Source organism: Equus przewalskii, chromosome 31, assembly GCF_037783145.1.
Source record: "Equus przewalskii isolate Varuska chromosome 31, EquPr2, whole genome shotgun sequence".
NCBI lineage: Eukaryota > Metazoa > Chordata > Mammalia > Perissodactyla > Equidae > Equus > Equus przewalskii.
In genome coordinates this window covers 16,624,705-16,650,027 of record NC_091861.1, presented here as the reverse complement: position 1 = coordinate 16,650,027, position 25,323 = coordinate 16,624,705, and the positions used below count along the sequence as shown (strand labels likewise).

Sequence of the window (25,323 nt, the reverse complement as noted above, 5' to 3'; positions counted from 1 at the left end):
TTTTAAAGAATCCCAGGTGTATTTTTTAAAAATTTCAGTTGATGATAGATTTGCTATAGGTAGAAAAAGTCTTTTATATCAATTGTCTCCACTGTATATTTTCATTACAGTAGAGATTTCAATGCAGACTTTCCATTTTGAGAGGATTCTGTGTATTTTTTACTTTAATTATTGAATAATATGGAAATGATTTTTTAGATAATTTCTTTTGCGGATGACTTTTATTTGAAGCAAGACTGATTTGAAGAAAGGAATTTTTTTAAGAGAGTTGTTTTGAGGGGCTGGCCCTATGGCCAAGTGGTTAAGTTCGCGTGCTCTGCTGTAGGTGGCCCAGTGTTTCGTCAGTTTGAATCCTGGGCGTGGACATGGCACTGCTCATCAAACCATGCTGAGGTGACATCCCACATGCCACAACTAGAAGGACCCACAACTAAATATACAACAATGTACCGGGGGGCTTTGGGGAGAAAAAGGGAAAAAATAAAATCTGAAAAAAAAAAAGAGTTGTTTTGAACTTACCATCTTGTGGATCTAAATTGAGAAAACTTGTTGTTGTTTAAATATTGCACAATTTTTATTGATAAAGGATTCCAGAGGAGTTGTGAAACAATTCTGGTAAGTTATCCAGGTGTAATAGCATAATTTATCTTTGTTATTGCACAATAGTGCTAAAGATTTCTGTTTGCCAGTCAGAGACATGCAGTTTTACACAAAACTTCATTGAGTGACAAATATAAGAAGGATGATGCTGTTAGATTTTCCATTCTTTGTGTTTGCTTTTGACTATGACCTTTCTTTTCTTCCACTGAGTATCAGTGATGTCAGAGCAATATGCCCATGCAGAGTGACAAGGGAAGAGAATTGAGGACATACTTGATTTCCTCATAGACAGTTAAATCATTCAAAACAATGGCAATAAAACTTCAAAATAAAGGAAAATATTCAAATTATTTTAAGAGTGTGTTCTTTCATACAAATTGTCTTTCCACGGCTTTTTATATCAATAAATTTAAAATCTTAAAAAAAATGAGAGAGTAGTATAGTGAACCCCTGTATATTCTTCACCTAGATTTACTGATTGTCTGTATCATTAGACTTTACTCGTATTTCTTTTCTTGCTGAGTGTATGACAGTGTTACTTGTATTCACAAAGAAGAGTTATGTAAATTGCTGCCCTCTTGGAGCTTATGGCCCACTTTAGATCTTTAATCCATGTGGGATTGACTTTTTGTATGAGCTGTGAGATTTAGGGATCTTTTATTTTCTTCCAGGTGGGTTGGTAATTAGATGTTTTGATTATTTGTTACTTAAATCATCCTTTCACACTTAATTTGAAAGTTCCTTTATCTTGCTTTATATATATATATCCACTATGTATACCTGGATCTAATTTTAGACTCTCTCATGTTCTTCTGACTTGTCTATTTCCGTACATTTGAGGTAGAGAATGCTTATTGTAAGTTTCGGAAGCTCGTAGGGCATGTTCCCTCTACTACACTTCTTTGAGATCTTAATTTGGACTCAAACCGCGTTCTTTGCGTTGCCGTGCCGACTCCAAGTGTTGGTTCACTAGGGCAGTAAGGAGATGAGGGCTGGACTGTGAGTTCTCGCATTTCACGTTTTATAGTTTGTATTGCTTGCACGGAAAATTAGAGAGCAGAGATGTGTTTCTTTCTTCTTTGTACTTAATTTTAACTTAAAAAACGGGAGTACATTTACGTATCTTCTTGAGTTAAATCCTGTAATTGATATAATCGCTCTCATATATGCTGTCCTGATTCTTGTAGTGTTTTTTGGCATTCTTTATAATAACCTCATTTTTATAGAGAAAAATAACTCAGAAATGTGATCTCTGTAAAAGATTAGATCACATGTAGTTTTACTATTTATAGTCCTAAATTAATGATTGCAAGATCACAGCATTCACCTCGTTCAATCAGTTCACCGTCTCCTCCTTGAATACTGTTAGGAACCTAGCACGTCTGCATCCAGATAGCAGCCTGTTGCCATTATTCCTGAAGTGCTGGCAATCCCTACTTTGTGCCCCATCTGACAGTTCCTAAGAGCATCTATATTTCATTTCTTAATGTCAGTTTTTAGAGTTTAATAGGTAATTACTTCCACCCGTTTATCTTAACACATGAATTCCATCTGGTGGCTGAATAGGGTAATTACAGATCATAGTCTTAGGAAAAACTAATTTTTCTATGTATTGCTTTGAAGTTTTTAATTAAAGACATCATTAATTCTTGAAATTAAGAAGACTGTGTATTTTTGTCAATTATAGTTGTATTACTTTAGCTACATTTTTAAACAAAAATGAAACTAAAGTGATTTCATTTAGTTCCTTAGGTGACCATGATTTATGAATACCTAGTACAGTAGTACCCAGACAGTATGTAAAAGAGCACTTGTTTCCTTCATGTTGTTTATTCTCTTTAGGTGAGGCAAAGAGAAGCTTCACATTTTTGTTTGGATCATTTGTTTAGTGTGATCTTTTTTTTTTTAGATTTTATTTTTTCCTTTTTCTCCCCAAAGCCTCTTGGGTACATAGTTGTATATTCTTCGTTGTGGGTTCTTCTGGTTGTGGCATGTGGGACGCTGCCTCAGCGTGGTTTGATGAGCAGTGCCGTGTCCGCGCCCAGGATTCGAACCAACGAAACACTGGGCCACCTGCAGCGGAGCGTGCGAACTTAACCACTCGGCCACGGGGCCAGCCGCCTGTTTAGTGTGATTTTAAAAATAGATATTCCATAGTTAAAGTTCTGGTCATTCATTGTTATGATTGCACAACTGTGTAGGTTCTAAATGTGTGCAGCCTTGTTATGTAGTCACACAGAAAACATGCCTGAAAGACTAAATTCATATAGGGCAGAAAAAAATTATTGAAGATATGCAAGTATGTTTATTAGAAATTATGTATTAAAGAATGCATTTATAGTCAGTCAGCTGCAAATCTGAACCCGGGTAAGCCTTTATGTATGGGGCATGGATAGGCTCCCATGACTTTTCATTTAGACTGGAACCTTTAAAAAAATCCAGTCCTCAAAGAAGGGTTTCCAAGCCTCACATTTTCTGCGTTTGATCCTGCCCAGGTGTTGGAGGACATATGTTTGACCAGGTCACGCCCTTCTCTTAGTGTGCCTGTGGAGACTCTCAGTTGAAGTACCAAAAAACCAATAGATTGAGTGCATATAGTTAATAATATAGCTGAATAACTTGATTAGTAACTGGGAGGAATAATAATCCAAAAATCTGATTTTTGTTCACTCTTCCTACCTAGATAATGACAGTAGCACTTTTTTGTGGAGAAAAGTGAAAGATCCAACCTTTTTTTTTTTTTTAAAGTTGTTAATTTTTTTTTTACAATTTGGAGGGCTTTCCTAAATTGTTCTTTGGGGAAATATAGAACTCTAGTCTGCAGGCTCTTTTTAAGTACCTTATTGTCCCGGGCTTATAAATATAAGATATCTTGGGAATAATATTCTGCATTTCTAGATGATATATATCAATAGAATGTTATATTTAACATAAAGATAGATAGGTAGCTGTGATTAATATTTTTTTGGGTACATTCATTTGTATTCTGTTTGCTTAATTGCTGCTAAGTTTACTTTATGTTTGTGTTCTTACTTAACAGAATCAAAGAATCTTCAGGATGGCAGCAAGTGTTTACCAGCCCGTATTTGGATTGGACTATTGAACGAGTAGCTTTAAATGCAAAAGTGGTCGGAGGTCCACATGGAGATAAAGACAAGATGGTTGCTGTTGCCTCAGAGAGTAGCATCATCTTATGGAGTGTTCAAGATGGGGGAAGTGGAAGTGAAATTGGTAGGAACAATTTTGTATATGCTGCATTTTGCTGGTATATCTATTATTCTGAAGTTGAAGTTTAACAGGGATTGCTCATAAATGTCAAAACTAACCTGGGCTGTTAGATTAGCTGGAGCTGCCACATCTTCTTCCCAGGGTCTGGTGATAATAGGACCCCTCAGTGGGAGAGGAATGATTGGGTGAAGAGGGAAAAATCAGTGTTTCAGGAGAGAGGGAAGAGTGTCCACCAGCTTCTCCAGCCGAAACCTGGCTGCTCCATGAGAATGTTGCTTTTCCTGAAACACATTCAGTGCTGGCTGCTTTCTCTCCATCCCTCTCATGACTCTGCGCCTAAAGATGGGGTAAATAACTTGCTCATTGCTCCTCATTGCTGCTTGTTGACCAGAAATTCTCAACTTTTTGGTCTCAGAACCCCTTTATACCCTTAAAATGGCATTCACAACCGTTAAGAGATTTTGTCTGTGTAGGTTATATCTACTGATATTTACCATAATAGGAATTAAAACTGAAGTGTTTATAAACATTTATTAGTTAATCTAAAAATAGCAATAAGAAACCCATTGCATGGTAACATGAATAGCATTTTTAGTGAAAAATAACTCTATTTTCCAAAAATTATTGTGAGATCCTTCACTAAGTACAGTCATGCATCACAGGGATATGTTCTGAGAGATGCCTTGTTAGGCAGTTTTGTTGTGTGAACATCTTAGAGTGTAATTACACAAACCTAGATGGTGTAGCTTACTACACACCTAGGCTCTATGGTATTGATCTTATGGGACCACCGTTGTATATACTGTCCGTCATTAACTGAAACATTGTTAGGTGGCACTTGACTGTATAAGAAAAATATATTAAAAATAAATTTATTTTAGAATAAAATATTTTAAACCATTTTAGGTAAAAATTTTAGAATTTGAAAGGTTTTCAGAATATTTTTAAAACTAACATTGCAAAGCACAGAAAAGGGTACTTATTTCTTCTTGTGTTTCTTTGTAGGTGCAAGGAAAATGTAGATTTCAAAATAATAACTTACTGGACAATAATGAAGTTAGAGATTATATGACAGATATAATTGAAGATAGCTAGTAAGGAACATAGTGGAGGTATTTTAGAACAAACTAAGTCAACCTTGGCAGACTTACCCTAAACCTTCCACTGTAGACAATGCTAGAAAACATAAGACTACATAACGTAGATTCCGTTAGTTGTCATAATGATGACCCCATCACATGCTGTGTAGGCTCTGGAAAACTCTTCTGTATGCTCTTAACATAATGAGAGTAAAAAAGGTAAATAATGCTTTAATATTACCATGAAAATGGTCTTGACCTCTCAGACTTCTGAAAAGGGTCTCAGACGCCCATGAGAATTCCCAGACCATGCTTTGAGAATCATTTTTCTAGACCATTTTCCTTCCCTTCTCTCCCAACCTCTGCCCCCCTCCCCTCCACCCCCCCAGCCGCCCCATTTTGAATCTCATACCCTCTGGATTTGTACTTGATGTAGTCTTCAGCTGCCCTCTGGGTCACTATCTTTCATTCCTTTGAAGTGACTAGCTCTAGTTCCCCAACTCAACAATTTTTTATCTCCACTGGGGTCTTCACTTCTCATTTCCCTTTCATCAGGCTTGGATTCTCTCATTACAAGTACTCTAGCATAGAGCCTCGGTGCTCTTGCAGCTCTCCCTTTGCCTTACTCACTTGGAGAAACCTCAGTCCTGGCCAGATCCACCTTCTCACCTGGATAGCTAAATAAGGCCAGGAAACACACACACACAACAATACTGTCTCAGTTCATGATCTGCTCTCAGTGTGCCTTTAAAAGCTACCCAGAAACCCTATTACACGTCTTTGTCAGTTCTGTCACTCTCCTAAATGACTGTCTCATAACGTTTTTTCTTCCTTGAACCTCCAATACCATCTTATTCTCATTGAGAAAACAGAGACAATCAGAAGAGACTTTTCCTTAGTTTCTGCCATCATATCTGCCGGTCTGTGTGTATCTGTGCTCATATACTCTATTGTCCCTTTTGTTACTGTGTTTAAACTGTCTCTGCTCTTATCTAAGGCCCACTCTTTATATCCAGTTGTGTACTAGATCTTACTTCCTTTCACCTACTCAAGACATCGCTCCAGCCGTTGTTCCCTCTCTCCTACATCATAAAAACTGCCCACTCTGTTGGATTGTTTCCATCAGCATACGACCATGCTGTAATTCTGCCTTAAGAGAACCAACAAAAACTATCCTACATTCTCTTCCAGTTTTTCCTCCGTTTTTCTGTTCCTCTTAAAGCAAGAGAGAATAGTTACCTGATCTTGTTTCTATGTTGTCCTGTTCTGTTCTCTCTAGAAGTTGCTCTAATCATGCTTTGTCCCCCAACGACTCCATAAGACTGCTGCTGTTAATGTTATTCATGGTGTGTACTCTGCTAAGTCCTATGATCAGTGCATAGCCTTCATCTAAGTAGAAGTCTTCTGTGGCCGTGTTTTCTTTTTTTTTTTTTTAAAGATTTTATTTTTTCCTTTTTCTCCCCAAAGCCCCCCCCCCCGGTACATAGTTGTGTATTCTTCGTTGTGGGTTCTTCTAGTTGTGGCATGTGGGACGCTGCCTCAGCGTGGTCTGATGAGCAGTGCCATGTCTGCGCCCAGGATTCGAACCAACGAAACACTGGGCCGCCTGCAGTGGAGCGCGCGAACTTAACCACTCGGCCACGGGGCCAGCCCCATGTGGCCATGTTTTCTTAAGGTGAATACTCAAGTGTGAAATTTCTAGGTCATCTCATGTTTTTATTTTGGGTCGTATTTTCCTGCTTCACAGGTCTAGAAAGTTCTGATTACATATATGCTGAACATGTGCATGATACATTATGTAGAGGGTGTGGATTATATTGTCTTCCTTTAGAAGATAGGAGTTTATTCTGGCAGGCAATTAAGTTACTGGGGATTCTTCTTGATCCTGCTCGGCTTGTTTTTATGCTTTGTTAAGGATAGATAGCCTCCTTCAGTTTGCTTTTTATTTTAGGGCTTGGCTCCTACTCAAGGGTGTGGCCCTTATTCCTAAAGCGGTGCCTTTGAGGAGATAACTGGATGCCTGTGGTGCTCAGCAAGGGCTCTCCACTCTTACTGAGCCAGAACTACTGCACCTGCCTGCATGTGCCCTCTGGTATCTCCCCTCAGCTCACTTCTCTGCAGCCCCTCTCTCTTATTCCTTGGGGATTCTCTCCCTGTCCAGCTACAGTCTCACTTCAGCCAAGGCGTAGGGACCACCCCCGTGCACCTTTGTGCTGTCCCCACCCCACCCTGGTGCACGCAGCTCCCTGCTTTCTTAGAACGTGCCCACAAATTCCAGCCACCTCAGCAGTTCTGGACTTAGAACTCAGCCTCTGCAGCTCGGGGAGGAGGCTTGAGTTTCAGCACCCTGTGGTCTGGCCAGGAGAGTTCCCCTGACGCAGAAATTCAGGGTGGACGTGGGGCATATCTGCTGGATTTCCTGTCTTTCAAGTCTTCTGCTGCCTGTTGTCTAGGGCCTAAAAACAGTTGCCTCGTGTATTTTGGCCAGTTTTATATTGTTTTACAGCGAGGAATAATCTGATGCCGTTAATTCCATCATGACTGGCAGTGGAAGTCCTCCCTGACAACTTTAGAAAAAAATTTTTAACATTAAAATTTTGCAATTATAATATTCTAATAATAATACAGAGAAGGAATCAGTTGTGATTTCTTTTTTCTTTTTTCCTAATTGCTACTTGTAACATACAACTAAGTGAAGGAGATTTTATGCCTTGCTTTGTTTTCAAAAGCTAATGTGGTTGGGCGCTATGTTAGGAGATAGTACATGGTAATTTGTTCGCGCCCTGTCAAAGAAATCATTTTTTGTTACAAATGTTCTTCACAACTTGACAGCACCATCCAAAGAAAATTGTTAGGTCTGGTATATCCATGATAGAGCTCTCCCAGAGGCTGGTCGCCCTTCATCATAACTTATGTAAGACAGTGCTCCTGGGTTGCTGCTATAAGCAATGTTTTGCCGAGAGGGTCCCTTAAGACAGCAACTTGTCATTACTTATACTCTTGTCTTCCCTGTGCATAGTGGTCAGGGTTGTTGAGCCTGAGCAGGAGTGACACTTTAAATTTCTTAAGATCGTTTGGAATGTCTTCCTTGATTTCCCAGAACCTCATCCTTCTCTGGAGTAATCGATGTTAGTTGATTTTCTCGTTTTCATTTCTACCTTTCACATAGCCCATAGTACTGAAAGAGTTAGCTTCTCATGTTCTGAAAAATGTTTGGCAGCAAAATTAAAGTACTATTACATAAAAATTTCTAAAATTATGTGTGAAATGATGGCTTTCTGCTTTGAAATGGCAAATTTATTTCTCAACCAATTCTGGTCAGAGAGCTTAGCTTTTATATGTAATGTGTTTTATTTTGGTCTGGTCATTTTGGTTGATAAGATTGGCTGAAATGGTGCATTCATGTGTATAAATAAGTGTTAATACATACAAATTAAAATGTATATATAGAAGACATTCCTAGCAATACTTACCAGGTCTGGAACAAAAGTTCAGTGTATATCATTTTTCTTCCTGCTAGATACCTGGCTTTTTCAAGCTTGGTTAAGAATTTTCAAGGTGTTATTTATTGCCACTGGTCTTGTCTTTATGTAGTAGAGTTCTGAACATAAAGAGAAATACCCTGCACTAGTGTAAGATTCAAAAGAAATCAATTATCTTTTCTGGCTTCTGCTTTTAATATGTGCTGGAATTGCATTTAATTGGTTTGTTTCTTCCCATGAGTTCTTGAAGCTCTTATGCATCTTTGTTTTTCTCAGCTGGATGCTGAGAAAATTGTTTATGTTGTCACATAATAAGTACTTTTTTAAAGAATAAATAAACTGTTGCTTAAACAGCTAAAGACCCACATAACATATAGTAGAGGTGAGCCTTTTTCCCTAACATTGTTAGGTAAAAAGATATTTCTCATAAGGTGCTTTTTCAAATATTTAAGATAATATTATGTAAGTGTCAGAATTGGATTATAGCATTTTTAAGGTGAAAGTGAGCATTAGACATTTGGCTTGGACCCTGTTTTTTGGATGAGGTAAGTAAGAACCAGAAAGGGGCCAGAGAAAAGTGCTCCCAGGGCCAGGATTCCAGCTCATATTCTCTTGACTGTTGCAACAGTGGGCACTCTGCTCAAGAGGGACCGCTATGTAGGGCCATAGCTGCCACACCACGATGAGCCTAGAGTTCTCTGCTTTCTGCCGTCTTGGCTCTTCCATTATTAATGCAGGGTATTTGCTCCTTACAGCCTCCCTTGCCTACATCCCTCTGCCCTTTTCTCAGATTCCCTGGGCTTGCTGATTTCCCCAGATTTGGTGAACTCTTACTCACCTTTAAAAAAATCCAAGTCAGCGCCCAGCTCCGTGGCTGAGTGGATAAGTTCACGCGCTCCGCTGTGGCGGCCCAGGGTTAGGATCCTGGGTGTGGACATGGCACCGCTCGTCAGGCCATGTTGAGGCGGCATCCCACATCCCACAACGAGAAGGACCTGCAACTAAGATACGCAACTATGTACGGGGGGGTTTGGGGAGATCAAGCAGAAAAAAAAACATTGGCAACAGTTGTTAGCCCAGGTGCCAATCTTTAAAAAAAAGAAAATCCAAGTCAGATGACTGCTTTCCTAAGAAATATTCTCAGACTCCTTTTTGTAGCTAACCCCCTTTTCCCTCCTTTGGATATTACTGCACCCTGTGTATCCTTCCGTTACTGTTGCATTGTATTGATTGTTTGCATTTCTTTCTCTTCTAAATCGTAAGTTCCTAGTAATATCCTGTCTTCCCATGTTTTTGAATCCAACTGCCTACTGTAGTGCCTTTTGAATGAATTAAATTGAGATCCACAATGCTAGGAAATGCGGGGTTTTAAAATAAGTTCTGAGTAAAGGCGTGAATGTTTATTTGGGGTATAGTATGACTTCTTACTGCTTTTTTTCCCTTCTTTTTTGCCTGTGTCCATATTTTTAGACACATTCTGGATAGTTGAGGTTACCAAGTCAGTCTTCAGATCAGTGATTCCCAAATGTCCAGTCCATGAGCAAACTGTAGCTAAACCTCCTGTAGATTTTGTAAAAATGTAGTGGGTTTTCCGATTTATCAGGTCTGGCATGAATCCCAGGATCCTTTTTACTTTATTCTGTTCACTGTCAATACTCAGTTATTTTGGTGACCAGCTAGGTGTGCGAACACAGCTCAGATAACGGGGTCCTATCAGTGTGGGGCTGCCTGGGGCACACTTATCTGCACTAGGAGTTGCGTAAGCTGCCTAAGAGCTGATGAGTTTATTTTTGGTCCCCAAAGTGTCAGCACGTAATTTGTAGACATGAGAATAGGTTTAAATTACTCACCTGTAAGATGTTTTTAATCTGGGTTTTGATTAATTCTAAAGATGGTGACTGACTAACCTCTTTATTTTTTATTACCATTTAAGGAGTGTTCAGCCTTGGCGTTCCAGTCGATGCTCTCTTCTTTATTGGTAACCAGTTGGTGGCCACGAGTCATACAGGGAAAGTGGGGGTGTGGAATGCTGTCACTCAGCACTGGCAGGTTAGTTTTAACTAAAGCTCGTTACAGAAATAACAGTACTTCTGAAACTCATGCTGTTGATGCATCTGCTTTATTCTTAGGGAATTCATATTTTTCCTATTTTGGGTATACAGAACATTGAATGTATTTAGTGGTAGATTTGCTTCTAGATACGGATTTGACTGTTTTCAAGAATTTTAAGTTACTTTGCAAAATGAGTGGGTTTTTAAACTGATTTGACTTTCCTTCATTTCCTTGAAATGTTTTAAATTCTGTGCATTGGAATAGTGGTCCAGGCAAACTTCAGTTCCTGAATGGAAGCATAGATCTGTGCGAAAACACAAAGCCTGTTCAGAGAAGATAGCAAGCTCAATGATCTCGAGTACTTGAGAAGAACGAGAAGGAGATAAGACTAAAAAAAGCTTAATACCTGATTCTGAAGGAGTGAGGAAGAGTTACAATACTTTATGCAGAGAGTGACACCATCAGATCCATGTTTTGGAAAGAGAACAGTAGTAGCTCGTATGAAAGGTAGGCTGAGATCGTGGGTAATCCTGCAGAAGACACGGAGATTCAACTAGGGACAGGGGTGGAAGAGATGACCAAGATGAGACTGTTTGAAGAACATTTCATAAGCTTTCCTAAAAAACAAGATTGGCATCTGATTAGGTGTGGAAATTAAGGAAGGAAAGAGAGAGATATATATTTCTAGTTTTGGATTTCTAGTTTTAACAATAGAGTGGCTAGTAATATTTTGAGTTGATAAGGAATGTAGGAAGAGAAGCAGATATGCTGGTGGATAGTATAATGAAAAATTAGATTGATAAATATGTTTATTTTGAGATTCCTATGGGCATCCAAGTACAGGTTATATTTGGGAGTATCCTTTTGGAATTTAGGAAAGAAAGGGCTAGAAAAAACTATTTGGAAACCACACTTCTGTGATAATTGAAAAATAAGAATTGATGAGCATTTTCATTGAGAGAGTCTATACAGAGAAAGAAAAGCCAAAATTAAAACCCTGGGAAACATTAGCATCTAAGGGGACAAGATAGGAATCCAAGAGCCATAGGGACACGTGTTACGTGATTGAGAGGTGACATTGGTTTGGGCAGTAGGATGTCATCTGCAAATGTAAGTTAATTAGGTTTTGGCTGGGGGGCTAGGGGAAGCCAGATTGCAGGAACTGCAGCATGAAAGATCAAAGATTAGAGACAGCAAACTCAGAATTATCTTGCGAGACGTTTGTTTGTGAAGGAAAGCAGAGAAACAAAGTGATAGTTGAAGGAGCAAGGCTAGATTGAAGAAAAGATGTTCAGTGCTTTATTTTTTATCTAGGATGGGAGAAGCTTGAGCCTGCTTGTAGTCAGAGAGGGGACTTGCCAGAGAAGACATATGGAGATTGAAAGAATGGAGATGATTTTTAGTCCCACAGAACTAAGGAGTGTATGGGATCTAGAACACAGCTGGAGGGGGTCACCCAACAGAGTAGAGACACTTCTTTCTCTGTGACAGAAGACTCAGGAGCACTGAAGAATATCAATTCACTGGAAGAGAAAGACATTGGAAGTTTGTATCAGGGATTGCAGAGATTATAAATCATACATTTGTAGTAGACCTGACAGTTAAGTGAGTTTCTCCATTAGTGCTCAGTACTGGGAATAGGAGCAAAAGAAAAGCAAACGCTATTGGCTTGATTGGGGATTGGAGAGGTAATAAAATGGATGTGACCCACCAAGGGGTGGAACAATGTAAAGATGGCAAAGTAGTTGAAATTGTGAGATCAAGAAGTGAACAAGTGCCAGGTAGACAGAGAAGAATGCAGGGATGTCAAAGAACTAGAGGGAATTTAAACCACACTGATGACTTATAAAGAATGAGCATTGTAGGAAAGAAAAAAAGATTTAGGAGTTGGAGCAGTTCTGAGTGGTGTAACCATTTAAATCATGTTTGAACTGACTTAAAGGTGAGAGTAATTGAAATGGGTCAGAGAACTGTAAGGGTCATCAGTATGGACATTTAGGCGCCTGAATAGTAGTAAAGAATGGGATAAAAGTAAACTGATCCGGGTGCCCACATCCTCGGCAGTGGTGATGAGTTGATCTGGCAGTTATAGTCTGGGCAGATGGTAATTCAATGTCATGACTGAGCTGAGCTTGGGGGGGACCACTCTTGAGATCTTATGGCCCTGAGATACTGGGGAGATGGTGAGAGAATAAATGACTTCCAATGAAAGGGATTACAATCAGGGAAAATTAGATTTCATTTTAGATGAAGACAGAAGTCGTGTTTGCAGGAAAAAACGTTAGCTGGAGCTTCCATATAGGCACAGCACAAAGCGTTATAATAGTTGTCACCATTAAAATGTTGGGCCAGGGAATGTGGGAAAAGGCTGATCTAGGTGGATCTAAAGTTTAGGTAGAGGGAAGTTGATGAGAGGGGTTCTTCAGCTGGTGATATTTCTGTAGAGAGGAATGTGAATTGTAATGATTTATGGAAGGTCTGTTCTTAGGGTTGGGTTACTTGGCTAATTATGTCAAGGCTGAGCTTTTAGTGGCTGAGGGAAGCTATGCTATCTGTGCCATCAAGCTGCTAAGGTGAATTTGGATTCTTAAAGGAACATGCTTTATTACCTTGTTTGTTTTTTTACTAACATTTTCAAAACTATGTATAAAAGTTTTCATATCTTCGAGATCCTCAAAACTGTACTAGTGTGCTCAAAGTGGATATTCTTTATTCTTAAGCTTTTAGTCCCATATAAAGCCTGATGCTTCTTGTTTGGTAGATGCATGAATTGAAAACCGTATCTGACAAAGTAGGTTGTTACTATGTTTCAGGAAGACCTCGGGAAAGTTGAGCGTTCTTGCGGCAACTTATCAAGCAGCTAGATGAGTGTCTTTGTTGTGCAGCGCAGAGGAGTCTGTAATGAAATCTCAGTGTCTGATGTGCAAATCTCAGCAGACAGTGTGACCCGAGGCTGACTCCTCCCACTGCTGGGATGCTGCTGCTCGAGTGGGTTCTTCTGTGGCCTTCAGCAGCAGTTCTGCCCCTGAATAACACTGAAAGTACACAGGACCACCGTTGTCGTTCTTTGTGTGTGTAATGGAGATTGATTTGAAGTATTTGAGGCAGATGCACGAGAGAGTGTATGCGTTTAAGCCTAAAAGCTGTTGTGAAATTTCGTCGGTGTATCACTTGTTAGGACAGCTTCAATAAAATGTTCGTGAAGATTTTATGAAAGCATTGGATCTGATTTGAGTAAGAAAATAATTACATTTTCAAAGAAATGTTTCAGTTTTCTCTCTTTTTTGTTTAACCCTCTCCCCCGCAAAATTACATAAGATTTAATAGTAAGGAATTAATTAGTGTCATCAGAAGTTAGCTTAGGTTGAGTTACATGGCAGCATAGCAGCTTCAGGCATTATTTCCCAAGTTGTTTGAATTTAAATTGACTTCTGTTGGAAACACAGATTATACATGTTTCATTCCTAAATCAAAATAGAAAGACACTTTTGGAAGTTAGTCCTGGGAAATGAGGGAAAGTCATCAAATGCAAACCATGGGAATATTTGTCCCCCCAAACTGAAATTAATGGAACAATTAGAAAGCTACGATAGAATAAATTTCTAAAGTTATTAAAGTGATAAAAGAAGGAATAGACTGTAATAAAAGAATAGGACCAGTCTGCAAAGAAGGAAAATGAAATACTAGAAATTAAAAGATCATCGAAAGTTAAAAACAAAGCAAAACTCTTACTTAATGGGTTAAATAGAAGCACTACTGAAAAATCCATGAATTGACAGACACATCTGAGAAAATCAGTCACAATGAAGCAGAGAGAGTGGGATCGAAAATACGAAAAAGAAAGAAAAAGTTTATTTCGTAAAGGAACAGAACGTACTCCATTGTGTTTTAGAAGATAATTGGTAACAATTTTGAAGAACTGAAGAAAGATAGGAATCTGTTGATTAAAGAAATATAGCAGGTATCGACAAGTTAAATAAAATCAAATTCATACTTACATATATTTTGGTGTAATAAAAGATAAAAATATCAAAAGTGTCCACAGAGTAACAACAGGTGAACTGTAATTAGACTTAAAGCAGACTCCTCGTCACCACCAGTAGAAGCCAGAAGACAAGGATGTTCACAGATTGCCTGGGAGGATAACTTTCAACCTAGGACTTCACACCCAGCAAAACTACCATTCAGACATGAATGAGAAAGATGTTTGCAGATAATACCTAGAGAACTGTCACTTAGAATCCTCAGTGAGAGGACTATGAAGGAAAGGCCCTCTGATAAGAAGGTTGTTTATACTTTGAAGGGGAAGGAGTGGAATGCAGTAAGCATTATTTGCAAAGACACTGGTAGGTATGTTGGTAAATCTAAACAGTGATTAAAGTAATGGATGAGGGTTAAAACATATTGTTAAAAAAAAAAGATTATCCAGTTAGAGATTGTGGTTAAAAGAGTCTAAGGGTGGGGCCGGCCCCATGGCCTAGAGGTTAAGTTCGTGCGCTCTGCTTTGGTGGCCCAGGGTTTCACCAGTTCGGATCCTGGGCACAAACATGGCACAGCTCATCAAGCCATGACACAACCAGAAGGACCTACAACTAGAATATACAACTGTGTACTGGGGGGCTTTGAGAAGAAGAAGAAGAGGAAGAAAAAGAAAAAGATTGGCAACAGTTGTTAGCTCAGGTGCCAATCCTTAAAAAAAAAATCAGAAAGAAAAGAGTCTGGGGGCCTTGTATTGCTTGAGAAGATAGACTGCTTATTTTTAAATTGTAAATTATTAAATTTTACTTGTAGAAATTAATGAAAATCACTGTATGCTGCGTTAGGAGAGAAAATCCCCTTCCATCTTAGATTTGTGACCACTACGACCGAACTGTATATACCAAGGAGTGCGGTTTCTCAGGTTCCTGACGGGAAGGTGCTAGGGTAAAGAAGAGGAGGCCCCAAGATGGCTGACCCCTCGTTACTAGGAGAGAAGACCTCAGCAGTGCTAACTCCTCTGCAACCATACTTATCCTCTCCTTTTTCTTTTCTCCTTGTATGGAAGGGTGGGCATGAATAGAACAGCAGGACTTGTTCAAGGGTTGCAGAAAAAGAGGTAGAAAGCCTCTACTCCTAGAGCACATCCTCCCGGAGAACAAATGGTAAAAATGTTTATCTTAGATGTGCCTGGGGAAGCTCCAGGCTGCTCCACTCTTTCCTTGAAAAATGGGCCCGAGGGAGCAGCATCTCATGGCTCTATCTGCCCCCATCCTCCTATTGTGAAGATTCTGGGGTAGGAGTGGAAGCTGTTTCCGAAGTGCTGGCGCTAAAAGAAATGACATTGGTGTGAGAAGATTGGTCAGCGGGATGTGAAGCAGCCTTCCCTGCCTTCTCCAGGCATCTTTACTCCTGTTGCTGAAAAGTTCTCAGTGTTGACCTGCTACAAAGCTTGTTGACTCTGATGAAACAGAAGCCTGACCTGGGCTTAGGAAGGGTGGTAAGGGCGTGGTAATCGAGACTGCAGACATATTTCTAGCGTAACCCACACCGTGCATGACAGCAGGGCATGCACACAGAAATTAGGGTCATGTACATGGATGGCTTATAGGAAACATTATTTCCAAGCTTTAGCTCCTTTTTAAATTTGTTTTTTTAGTTAGAATGGACCTGGGTTCTGTGCTCTTATACTTGCTATTCTGTCAGACTTGCCCCTTCCCTTTCCTCTACCTGAGTCATAGGTGACTTTGAGTTTTCGAGCCTCGCCTCCTGTCTGAACTTTTCCTTGATCGTTGCCCTTCTCCCTGTGCACTGGGGTTGAGATGAGCATCCTTCCTCTCTCCTCTGTGGTTGTGTTGCACACCCTATTTTAGTGCATATCTTGCTGTATTTGTCTTTATGTTTCTTCCTTGCCCACAAGTTGACAAGCTCCTACAGAGCAAAAATGACACCTCACATGCCTTGTCCAGTCCAGTACCTGCTCTCGGATAATATCTGGTACCTGGAAAGTATTTCATTTAAATGTCATCTGTGAAGTCTCACAGGTTTCTCTGGCCTGGCCACCCACAGGGAAGATTCATTTGGATCTTGTTGCTACTACTCTAACACTTTTTATTTGTTTTTCATTTTGTTTTGTAGTAGAAATCATGCCGTTTGCTTTTCTTTCAGCGCAAATACAGGAGTTAATTTCTAACTAGATTGATTTGCTTGGAAGACAGATTTTTTATTCTAGTACTTGAAAAAAGAAAAGCATATTCTCGAGAACTTGTCTGTCTTGTCATTTCCTAGGAGACAGGTAAAGTCTTCAGTGAGGAGAGTGAAGATTGAGAATACCACCTTTTCAAAGAAATGATGATAAGTTATCAAAGGAGCAAGTCCGATCTGGAAATGAGTTGATTTGTTTTCTAGTTTCTGTTCTGCCCCTTACTTACTCTGTGACCTTGAGCAGGTCGTTTAATCTCTTAGATGAGAGCGGGAAGGACGAAAGGGAGCTAGTCGGACTTGGCCTTCTAGTCCTAATGTGTGCTGTGATCTCAGAATCATGTACTGACAAAGGAGATAAGCCATCTAAATTCTGAAAGGAAAGTGCTGCTGTTGGAAATAGGAATTTTTAAAAAGCTTTAAAAGGACCTATGTTGGTGGCTCTTCGGACTTCCCTGTCTGTGGGGGTGGTGTGTGTGTGGGGAGGGTGTGTGTACAGAAAGTCTTTTCTAAGCCCTACTAAATTGCGTATTAGTGTCCTTTTTATTAAAGTGATCAAAGTTTTGAGGCAATTGAGCAGAAAATATAAATTGTAATATCTAACCTCTAATACTGATCTCACTACATCAGGTTCAAGATGTTGTTCCTATAACTAGTTATGACACTGCTGGGTCCTTCCTTCTGCTGGGATGTAACAATGGATCGATATATTACATTGGTAAGTGTACAGGCACTTAACATGGTCTATGGAATATGGTTTGAAAAATGAGAACAAGAAAACATTACCTTTTTAAGTTTTGTGTAGATCTGTTGTTTGTTTTAATGTTTGTTTATAAATTTTTATTTTTTAGATATGCAGAAGTTCCCTTTGCGAATGAAGGATAATGATCTTCTTGTAACTGAACTTTACCACGATCCTTCAAATGATGCTATTACTGCTCTGAGTGTTTACCTCACACCCAAAACAAGTTAGTACACAGCAAAATCATGACAAAGCCTGGGAGTGTTTTTGAGAATGTGTGTCTCTTTTTTGGTTTATTAGGCTAAAATGAATCAGCTCCTTTCTTTTTGAGAACTGCAGTGCCAAGGGTTTCATCTCTGTTAATCTAAAGTTTATATTTGGTTTTATATTGAAGTCAAACATGACCAGTAAACACAGAATATGAGATGGGAAATTAGAGCTTTCCTCTTCTGAATTGTATTTGTTAAGCCATATCATTACAATATTAACTGAGATTATAAAAAAAATTAGCCACACGTTTACCTTCCTATTATAGTAGCTGATTTCCTTTTGAAATTAGAACCTTTTCTGTTTTTAACAAAAAAAAGCCTCTTAGATTATTAATCTCTTTAGGAAAGTGAGCTTATTTCTGTGGGAAATTTTAAATTTGTTAAAAAGTATATTTTATTTGGAGTTTAATGTCTGTAACTTTGCCTTTTCAAAGGCCATTGCAATGAAACTAACAAACTAGCTCTGTAAATTATTAAGAATCTTTATATTCTAGAGTGAAAGATAAACATGAATGGGAAATTTAAAATTTTTATTTGTAATTAAAGGAATTCTAAGAAATATTAACATGCATCCAGTAATATTAATAGGTTTGAATGTGTTACTTATATAAAATCATCATTTTGTTGAATTCATTGAAAGAAATAATTATCTTCGGTATGAGAGAAATAAATGTTCTAGTGTACACAGTTGATTTTGACCGAAATTTTAGTAGGATTTTAACTATATTGCATGAGCACAGGGGTCAGCAAGCTATGCTCTTCTTGTTAGTCGTTTTACCTGTTATTTTTGGCTGCTTTTGTGCAACAATGACTGAGTTAAGTGGTTGTGACAGAGAGTATGGCGTGCAAAGTTTAAAATGTCTGCTCTCTAGCCTTTTACAGAAGGTTTGCTGACCCCTGCTCTAGAATGAGATGTGCAGGGTGGTTTTTGGTTTTTTGTTTTTTTTCAACTCATTAGAAACAGAGGATAAAACTTGTTTTGCAGTGGCAAGGGGAGAAGGGAGTCACCTTGTAGATTCTGAGAAGTGTTTTCCACAGCATGCTCTCTTTGCTTTGATTCAGGTATTTTCGGGTGAATCAGGAAGAACAGCCATTAAAGCTAAGAGGTTCTCAGTGAAGCTTAAAACTACAGGTCACCATATTCTATCCTGTCTTTAAATATGTTATGGAGTCTGGGCGCTTGTTTAAAAAACAAAGCCACAGACGAACCTGACATGATGAGCTGTACATACTTAGAAGAGACAAGATAGGTTTGATGTCAGCAATGTCATCGATGTGCTTATTCCATAGATCAGTGTTTTGAAACTGTTAAATAGTGTATAGAGGAGTGGATTAATCAAGGAAGATTCATTGTTGTAGCAGAAGTAAAAGTCAAACAGAAGGTCATTCTAGGTTAGAAGTAGTGTGGAATATTGCTTCAGGAATGCTGTGTTGTGTATGTGGTCTTCTTAGTGTTTATGTGAGATTTATTAATCTTTAAGCATTTATTGACTACTATGTCTCAGCCACTCTGTAAGGTGACATAGATGAAAAGATGATTATAATTCAGTCCGTCAATAAGGAGTAGAGGTAGATAGACATGGAAATAGGTTGAGGTTTAGCGCATTGTAGTTGCTATGATAGAAAATAATACATCGTGCAAGGGAGGGGGTGAGCAGTTATGTCTGTGAGTGAGGGTGAGGAACAGACCTGGAAAGGAAATAATGATTTTAAGATGGTCACAGAGGTCTTCACATTCTTGTGCTGCGCTGGATTTGGGGCTGATACAAGCATGGAATCCAGCCCTGCCTCTTCTGTCACACAGAAGCTTTGCAAGGGCAGCTTTTTTTCACTGTCATCTGATATACCGCTTTCAACTTTGGACTAGGTGTCAGTGGTAACTGGATTGAGATCGCCTATGGTACGAGCTCGGGAGCAGTGCGAGTCATCGTCCAGCACCCGGAGACGGTTGGGTCAGGCCCTCAGCTGTTTCAGACTTTCACAGTTCACCGGAGTCCCGTCACAAAAATCATGCTCTCCGAGAAGCATCTTGTATCAGGTAAAGTGAATTTATTAGTACTGTGAGGAGGTCGCCTCATGTAAAACCTTGCCTTCTGTGTAATTTTCTAGACTCCTGCCACAAATTGAAAGAATATAAAAACGTATTAAAAAAATGATAGAAAACTTTCATAACTGAAGAAACTTTCTGATTGTCTTTTAAGGATTTCTTTGATTTTGCCTGGTTGTAGTATACATAAATTTAGGAGGTATCATGTCTTCATTTATTCTCTTTTCTAGTATTTTGTTCTTATAGCATATTTTATTTAAAAATATTGTCAGGAGCTGGCCCAGTGGTGTATTGGTTTGCATGCTCTGCTTTGGCGGCCCAGCGTTCGCAGCTTCAGATCCCAGGTGCTGACCTAGCACTGCTTGTCCAGCCATGCTGTGGTGCTGGTCCACATAAAATAGAGGAAGACTGGCACAGGTCTTAGCAACGAGCTTCATCAAGCAGAAAGACGAAGGTGGGCAGCAGGTGTTAGCTCAGGGCCAAACTTCTTCACACACACACAAATATCTATTATGATCCTGTTGAGGAGGATTTTTTATTAGAGAAATTTTTCAAGTATGAATTTAATATAAATTTGGTTGTATTGCCTTAAGGTTTAAAGCTAAAATAGTAGATTTGGATGTTTATTTGTTGTTTGATCACCTTCTAAAAAATATTAAAAGCTGGTAGAATGTGTAGAGATTATTTGAAGAAAATAATTTGTGGGTTTGTTCTTCCTCATAATCATATAAAATTTTTAAAAATGTAGATACTAATTAGATACTTAAAAATTAGATACAGATTTTCAAGCTTATTGAGAGTGACGTACAAAGTAAAATGATCACAAAGTAGAAGTCCATTGATGAGATTCATTGCATATGATGGATGATTTCTAGAAGGCTGTAGGAACACTGATTTGTGAGTCTGGTGGGTCAGTAGAGCATGCTTTTATATTAAATCTTTTGCAGATCAGTTCCTGCCTATCTTGAACTTTTTGTAAACATCATTTTCACATATCAAGTTCGTTTATATGACGACTGCATAATATGAAAAGGTGACGCATCTTTCACTGTTCTCGAGTCTGATTAGATGCCAGATGGAGCTGAAAAACCTTGTACGTGGATGATGGATGGATGGATGGGTGGATGATGGATGAATATGGTTTTATCGAATGTCTAATTGTTACGGGTCTAGTTATGCCTTCCTGAAACACTTTCTTCTTTAGGCTTTCATGAAGCAGTGCTTACCCACCTCAGCAAGGAGTCTTACTCTCTGCCGTTGGTTCCTGCTTTTTTGCCCAGTGATCAGTGTTGGATTGCCTCAGAGCTCTTTCCCAGATTCTCCATTCTTCTGTGTCTGTATTTTCCCTGGTGATTTGCGTATTACCGTCTGTATGTCGGTGACTCCCAGACTTTTCCTTCACCTGTGACACTGGCAGAGTTCCGAACTCGTATATCCAACGCATGTATCTGGTTGTGTGTTTAATAGGCGTCTCAGAATTAACCTGGATAAAATGGTACTTTTGATTTCTCTCTCAAAAGCCATCTTAGTGCACGATATCACCATCTGTTCATTTACTCAAGCTGAAAATCTAGGAATAAAGCTTGAGTCCTCCCTTTCTGTCACCCCTCCTGCCCTAGGTGTAATCCATCAGTAAGTCGTTAGCTTTGCTTCAACACACGGCTCAGATCCCATCACTTCGCTCTGTGTCCATTGCTGCCAACCTGCCAGCTCAGATCATCATTTCTGTCCTAGATTACTGAGCTGCTCAGTTGCTTCCCAATTTCTGTCTTGCCTATCTGTGGTACATGGTCCACACAGCTGCCAGAAATATCTTTTAAAAGCGCAAGCCAGATCAGCTTCCCAGTGGCTTCCTGTTGCGTGTAGAAGTTACTATGGCTCTTCCTGTTCTGGATCCTTTCCACCTTTCAAGCTGCTTCTCCTCCCTGTCCTCCATGTCACCTTTCTTGTTGCTCATGACACCCTAACCCATTGGCTTTCCTATTTCTTAAAAATACCTCAGAATCCCTACAGTTGGTCTTTTTATTTAACATGCTTTGCTCCTAAATATTTGTTTGGCTGCCCTCTTGTTATTCAGGTCCCATTTCAAATAGTTGCTCAGTGAGGCCTCCTTGGCCACCCAGTCTAAATTAGCCAATTGTCTATCTGACAGTCGCTTTCCCTATCAGTGCCTTGAGTTGTTTTCTTCATAGACTCATCACTTGATCATTTATTTCTTTGCTTGTTTATCATCTGGCTTTCTCTTCTAGAATATAATAAGTTCTGCAGTAGCGGGAACTTTTCGTTTTCATTCTGTTCTCAGCACTTAGCATAATTCTTGACACACAAAAGATGCTGCATAAATGTTATATAAACTGAGGTCATTTGATCCTGTGAGAAGAGAGACTATTTTTCATGATCGTTGTGGTGTTGAAATGACAGTGCTTAGAGATACCCCATGGCCATTGCTCTTATTTTGATGGCGATTGATGTCATTGTGGGATGTGATGCCAAAGCACTACTTAGTAAAATTTGCATTTCAGCACCAAATAGTTCATGTAGGTTTGAAATTTAAATAAATTTGTCAAGAAAAATGTCCAGTTTAGCCAAAAATCTGCAATATTTTATGTATACTCAGTTATGTTATTCTGCCACCTGGTGGATATCAACATACTATGTAATGATATTTTTTCCATAGTGTTAGTTTTTATGTCTTAAATAAAAACTTTAGATAATGATTAATATAACAGAATTGCCATAATTGGCTATTTGAATCAGCTAAAGATATTTAAACTATTTTTTGAACCCTAGTAAGCTTAATAGTGAAATTAGGAAATTATTTTCCATGAAACTGATTAAACAGCCTTAAAGTAAATGTCTCCTTTTTCACCAGAAAACTCACATTCTGAGAACTGAGAATTTTGTTACATAAGTAACGTCTGTGTGCTTTTTATTCTTATTGCCATTTCCCAAAATTAAATTTCTTCCTAAAGTTTTGTTTAAAGTATGCAGCTGTGGCATTTTACCCAGTCGGAAACGTTGCCTAACAGTTACAAGAAATTTTGGATACTTTCCTAGTATTTACTGATGAGTTCATAGCTCATTGCTAATGATAACGAATTTTTTGAAATGGTAATAGTACACTTTTTTATTAAGGCATGCCACAAGAGTGCAGTTCTTGCAATAATGATGTCATTTTTTGGTTTATATTTTCTATTGGAGTATCTTTTCAGATGAAGAAACAGCAGAGATAGGTTACTTGCTAGGAGATAGCTCAATACATATCCACTTAATATTATTTACCTGAAAAAATGAGCTAATTGGAGTATGTTTCTTAAATACAGACTCTTATTTTATATAAAAATAATTCTCAACTTTACCATGGAATCTTAATTTTTCTTAATGTAACTATGAGTGGGCAATAAATAGCTGATTCCTGCAAGGTTTTTGACGGATGTCATTTGTGACAATAAATTTTCAGTAACTCCTGATCTAGGTGGTTTAATATCTGAATAACGTAAGCAGAGACTGTTTTTATGGTTGACAGAAATAAACTAGGCACCTTGTTTGCTGTGTAGTGTAGCCACAGAGCAGGATCATATTCAGCAGCTTCTCTTTTACACACACTTTTTTTTAAACCTTTTCTACATTTATACCCTACAGGCTACTTTTATAAGGATGCATAGATTTACTTATATGCCTTATATTTGCAGCAAGGTAAACTGTATTCAATTCTCTCATTTTTGTTGGCTAGTTAGAAATTAAGTGTAATTTTAAGGTAAATATATTATTTGCCACTCAAAATGTGCTGTGATCTATTTAATGTAGATCATAGTGAAAAAAATTAAAACGTGTCTATGAAGGTGACTTCGTTGGTGCTCTTATAATCTATGTGTAACAACTCTTGTGTTCTCTTTCTCTCCTAGTCTGTGCAGATAATAATCATGTCCGGACTTGGACAGTAACACGATTCAGAGGAATGATCTCTACTCAGCCAGGTTCCACTCCTCTAGCATCATTCAAGATACTGTCTCTGGAGGAGACAGAGAGTCATGGAAGCTATTCCTCTGGGAATGACATCGGTGAGTTCAGTTGTGGGGCATTTTCTAGTACTACGCTGGTAATGCAGAAGAAATGTATGAACTATAGTAGAAACCTAAAAAATGAGTTTTAAATATAAACTTTTCATTTTAACTTTGAAACTTATTTGAAATAAAATTTAGTGCATTTTTCTTATTAAATTCTGTAAATTTGCAAAATTATATTATAGCATCATTTTTCATTGTTTAAAAAATTGAGAGCAGGGGCCAGCCCTGTGGCCGAGTAGTTAAGTTCGCTTGCTCCACTGCAGTGGCCCAGGGTTTCGCTGGTTCGGATCCTGGGCACAGACATGGCACTACTCATTAGGCCATGCTGAGGCGGCATCCCACATGCCACAACTACAAGGACCCACAGCTAAAGATAGACAACTATGTACCAGGGGGCTTTGGGGAGAAAAGGAAAAATAAAATCTATTAAAAAAAAAAAATTGAGACCAAATTTTTCATCTTATTAGCATTTCCTCATTTAAATAATATTATCTCCAAATGCTAACCCCTTTTGTTTATAACTAAAAGCCATGATGGATGCGAATATTTGAAACTGAAGTTTTTTTTCATTGCTAATAATTAATCTGAAAATAAAATTTGAACCTAGAAAAGGGCTGGTGCTCTTAATACTGAGAGTGGTTTTGATGGTATTGTAATATCCATTAGGAAACAACATAGCACGTCTCCACTGATAGGCTCTGATTTCAGCAAAAGGTATATTAAGTGAGTGTGATTTTTCTCTCCGTATATCGCACACACACACGCACACACACACAGTCTTCATGGAGACATTATTTTCCCCCAGCACACATCTGAAAGAGTCTATACTGTATATCTATTGTATCTTACCGTGCTTTTATTAATTCTGTAGGACCTTTTGGTTAACTAATGTACCTTTCTGATGATTTTGTACAAGCAGAAATTATAGCACTGATGGAAAATAGAAAGGAGTGCATTAGAATTGTTTTTGCATGAAACTATTATAAATATGTGTCCATCCAAAATAAGCTTCTACAGTAAAGATTTCAAAATAGTTGTCTTTTAAAAATATAAGCTACTTACGAGAATTATACTTCCGCAGTCTTTGTATTTTTAGAAAAAGAAATGCTTAGTGTTGTCAACTTTAACAGTTGCTGTGGCATCCCAGTTCCCTATGTGATGCTAGGCTCTGGAAGTTTACAGTTTTATTTCATCAACACATTTTTTTCCTGGGTTTATTTTGAGATATAATTGACATCTATCATTGTGTAAGTTTAAGGTGTAACGTCAACAGATGTTTATTGAGGACTTTTGTTCCAGGGATTAGAAATCTATCAAAATGCAGTGGACATCAACTTATAGGAGAGTGAGCAGTGGGAATAAAAAGCAAACAGTTGTATTTTGCACACTGTGCTCGAGTTCATAGGGCAGAAAACACCCACGGGAGACTGCTGGGCTCTGTGCTGCGTGTTGTAACACGTGCTCTCGTTTAATCTTCCCATCAGTTTATGAGGTAGCTATTATCCCCACTTAACACTGATGGAAACTGACGTTCAGACGGAGAACACTTCATTGGAGGTCTTAATGTTGGAGCGGAGACA

The 25,323-nt window shown here is 38.6% G+C and overlaps 1 protein-coding gene across 5 annotated transcripts in view; it reads left to right on the top strand.

Moving 5' to 3' along the window:
* KCTD3 (potassium channel tetramerization domain containing 3) overlaps positions 1-25,323 on the top strand; it is a 49,276-nt gene that overhangs the window by 14,903 nt on the left and 9,050 nt on the right. For all 5 annotated transcript variants that reach the window (XM_070602523.1, XM_070602522.1, XM_070602524.1 and 2 more), the window contains 6 exons: positions 3,641-3,831; positions 10,323-10,438; positions 17,249-17,336; positions 17,470-17,586; positions 19,497-19,667; positions 23,582-23,737. In XM_070602523.1, the coding sequence (XP_070458624.1) occupies positions 3,641-3,831; positions 10,323-10,438; positions 17,249-17,336; positions 17,470-17,586; positions 19,497-19,667; positions 23,582-23,737 (839 nt within the window). The remainder of the gene's footprint in view (positions 1-3,640; positions 3,832-10,322; positions 10,439-17,248; positions 17,337-17,469; positions 17,587-19,496; positions 19,668-23,581; positions 23,738-25,323) is intronic.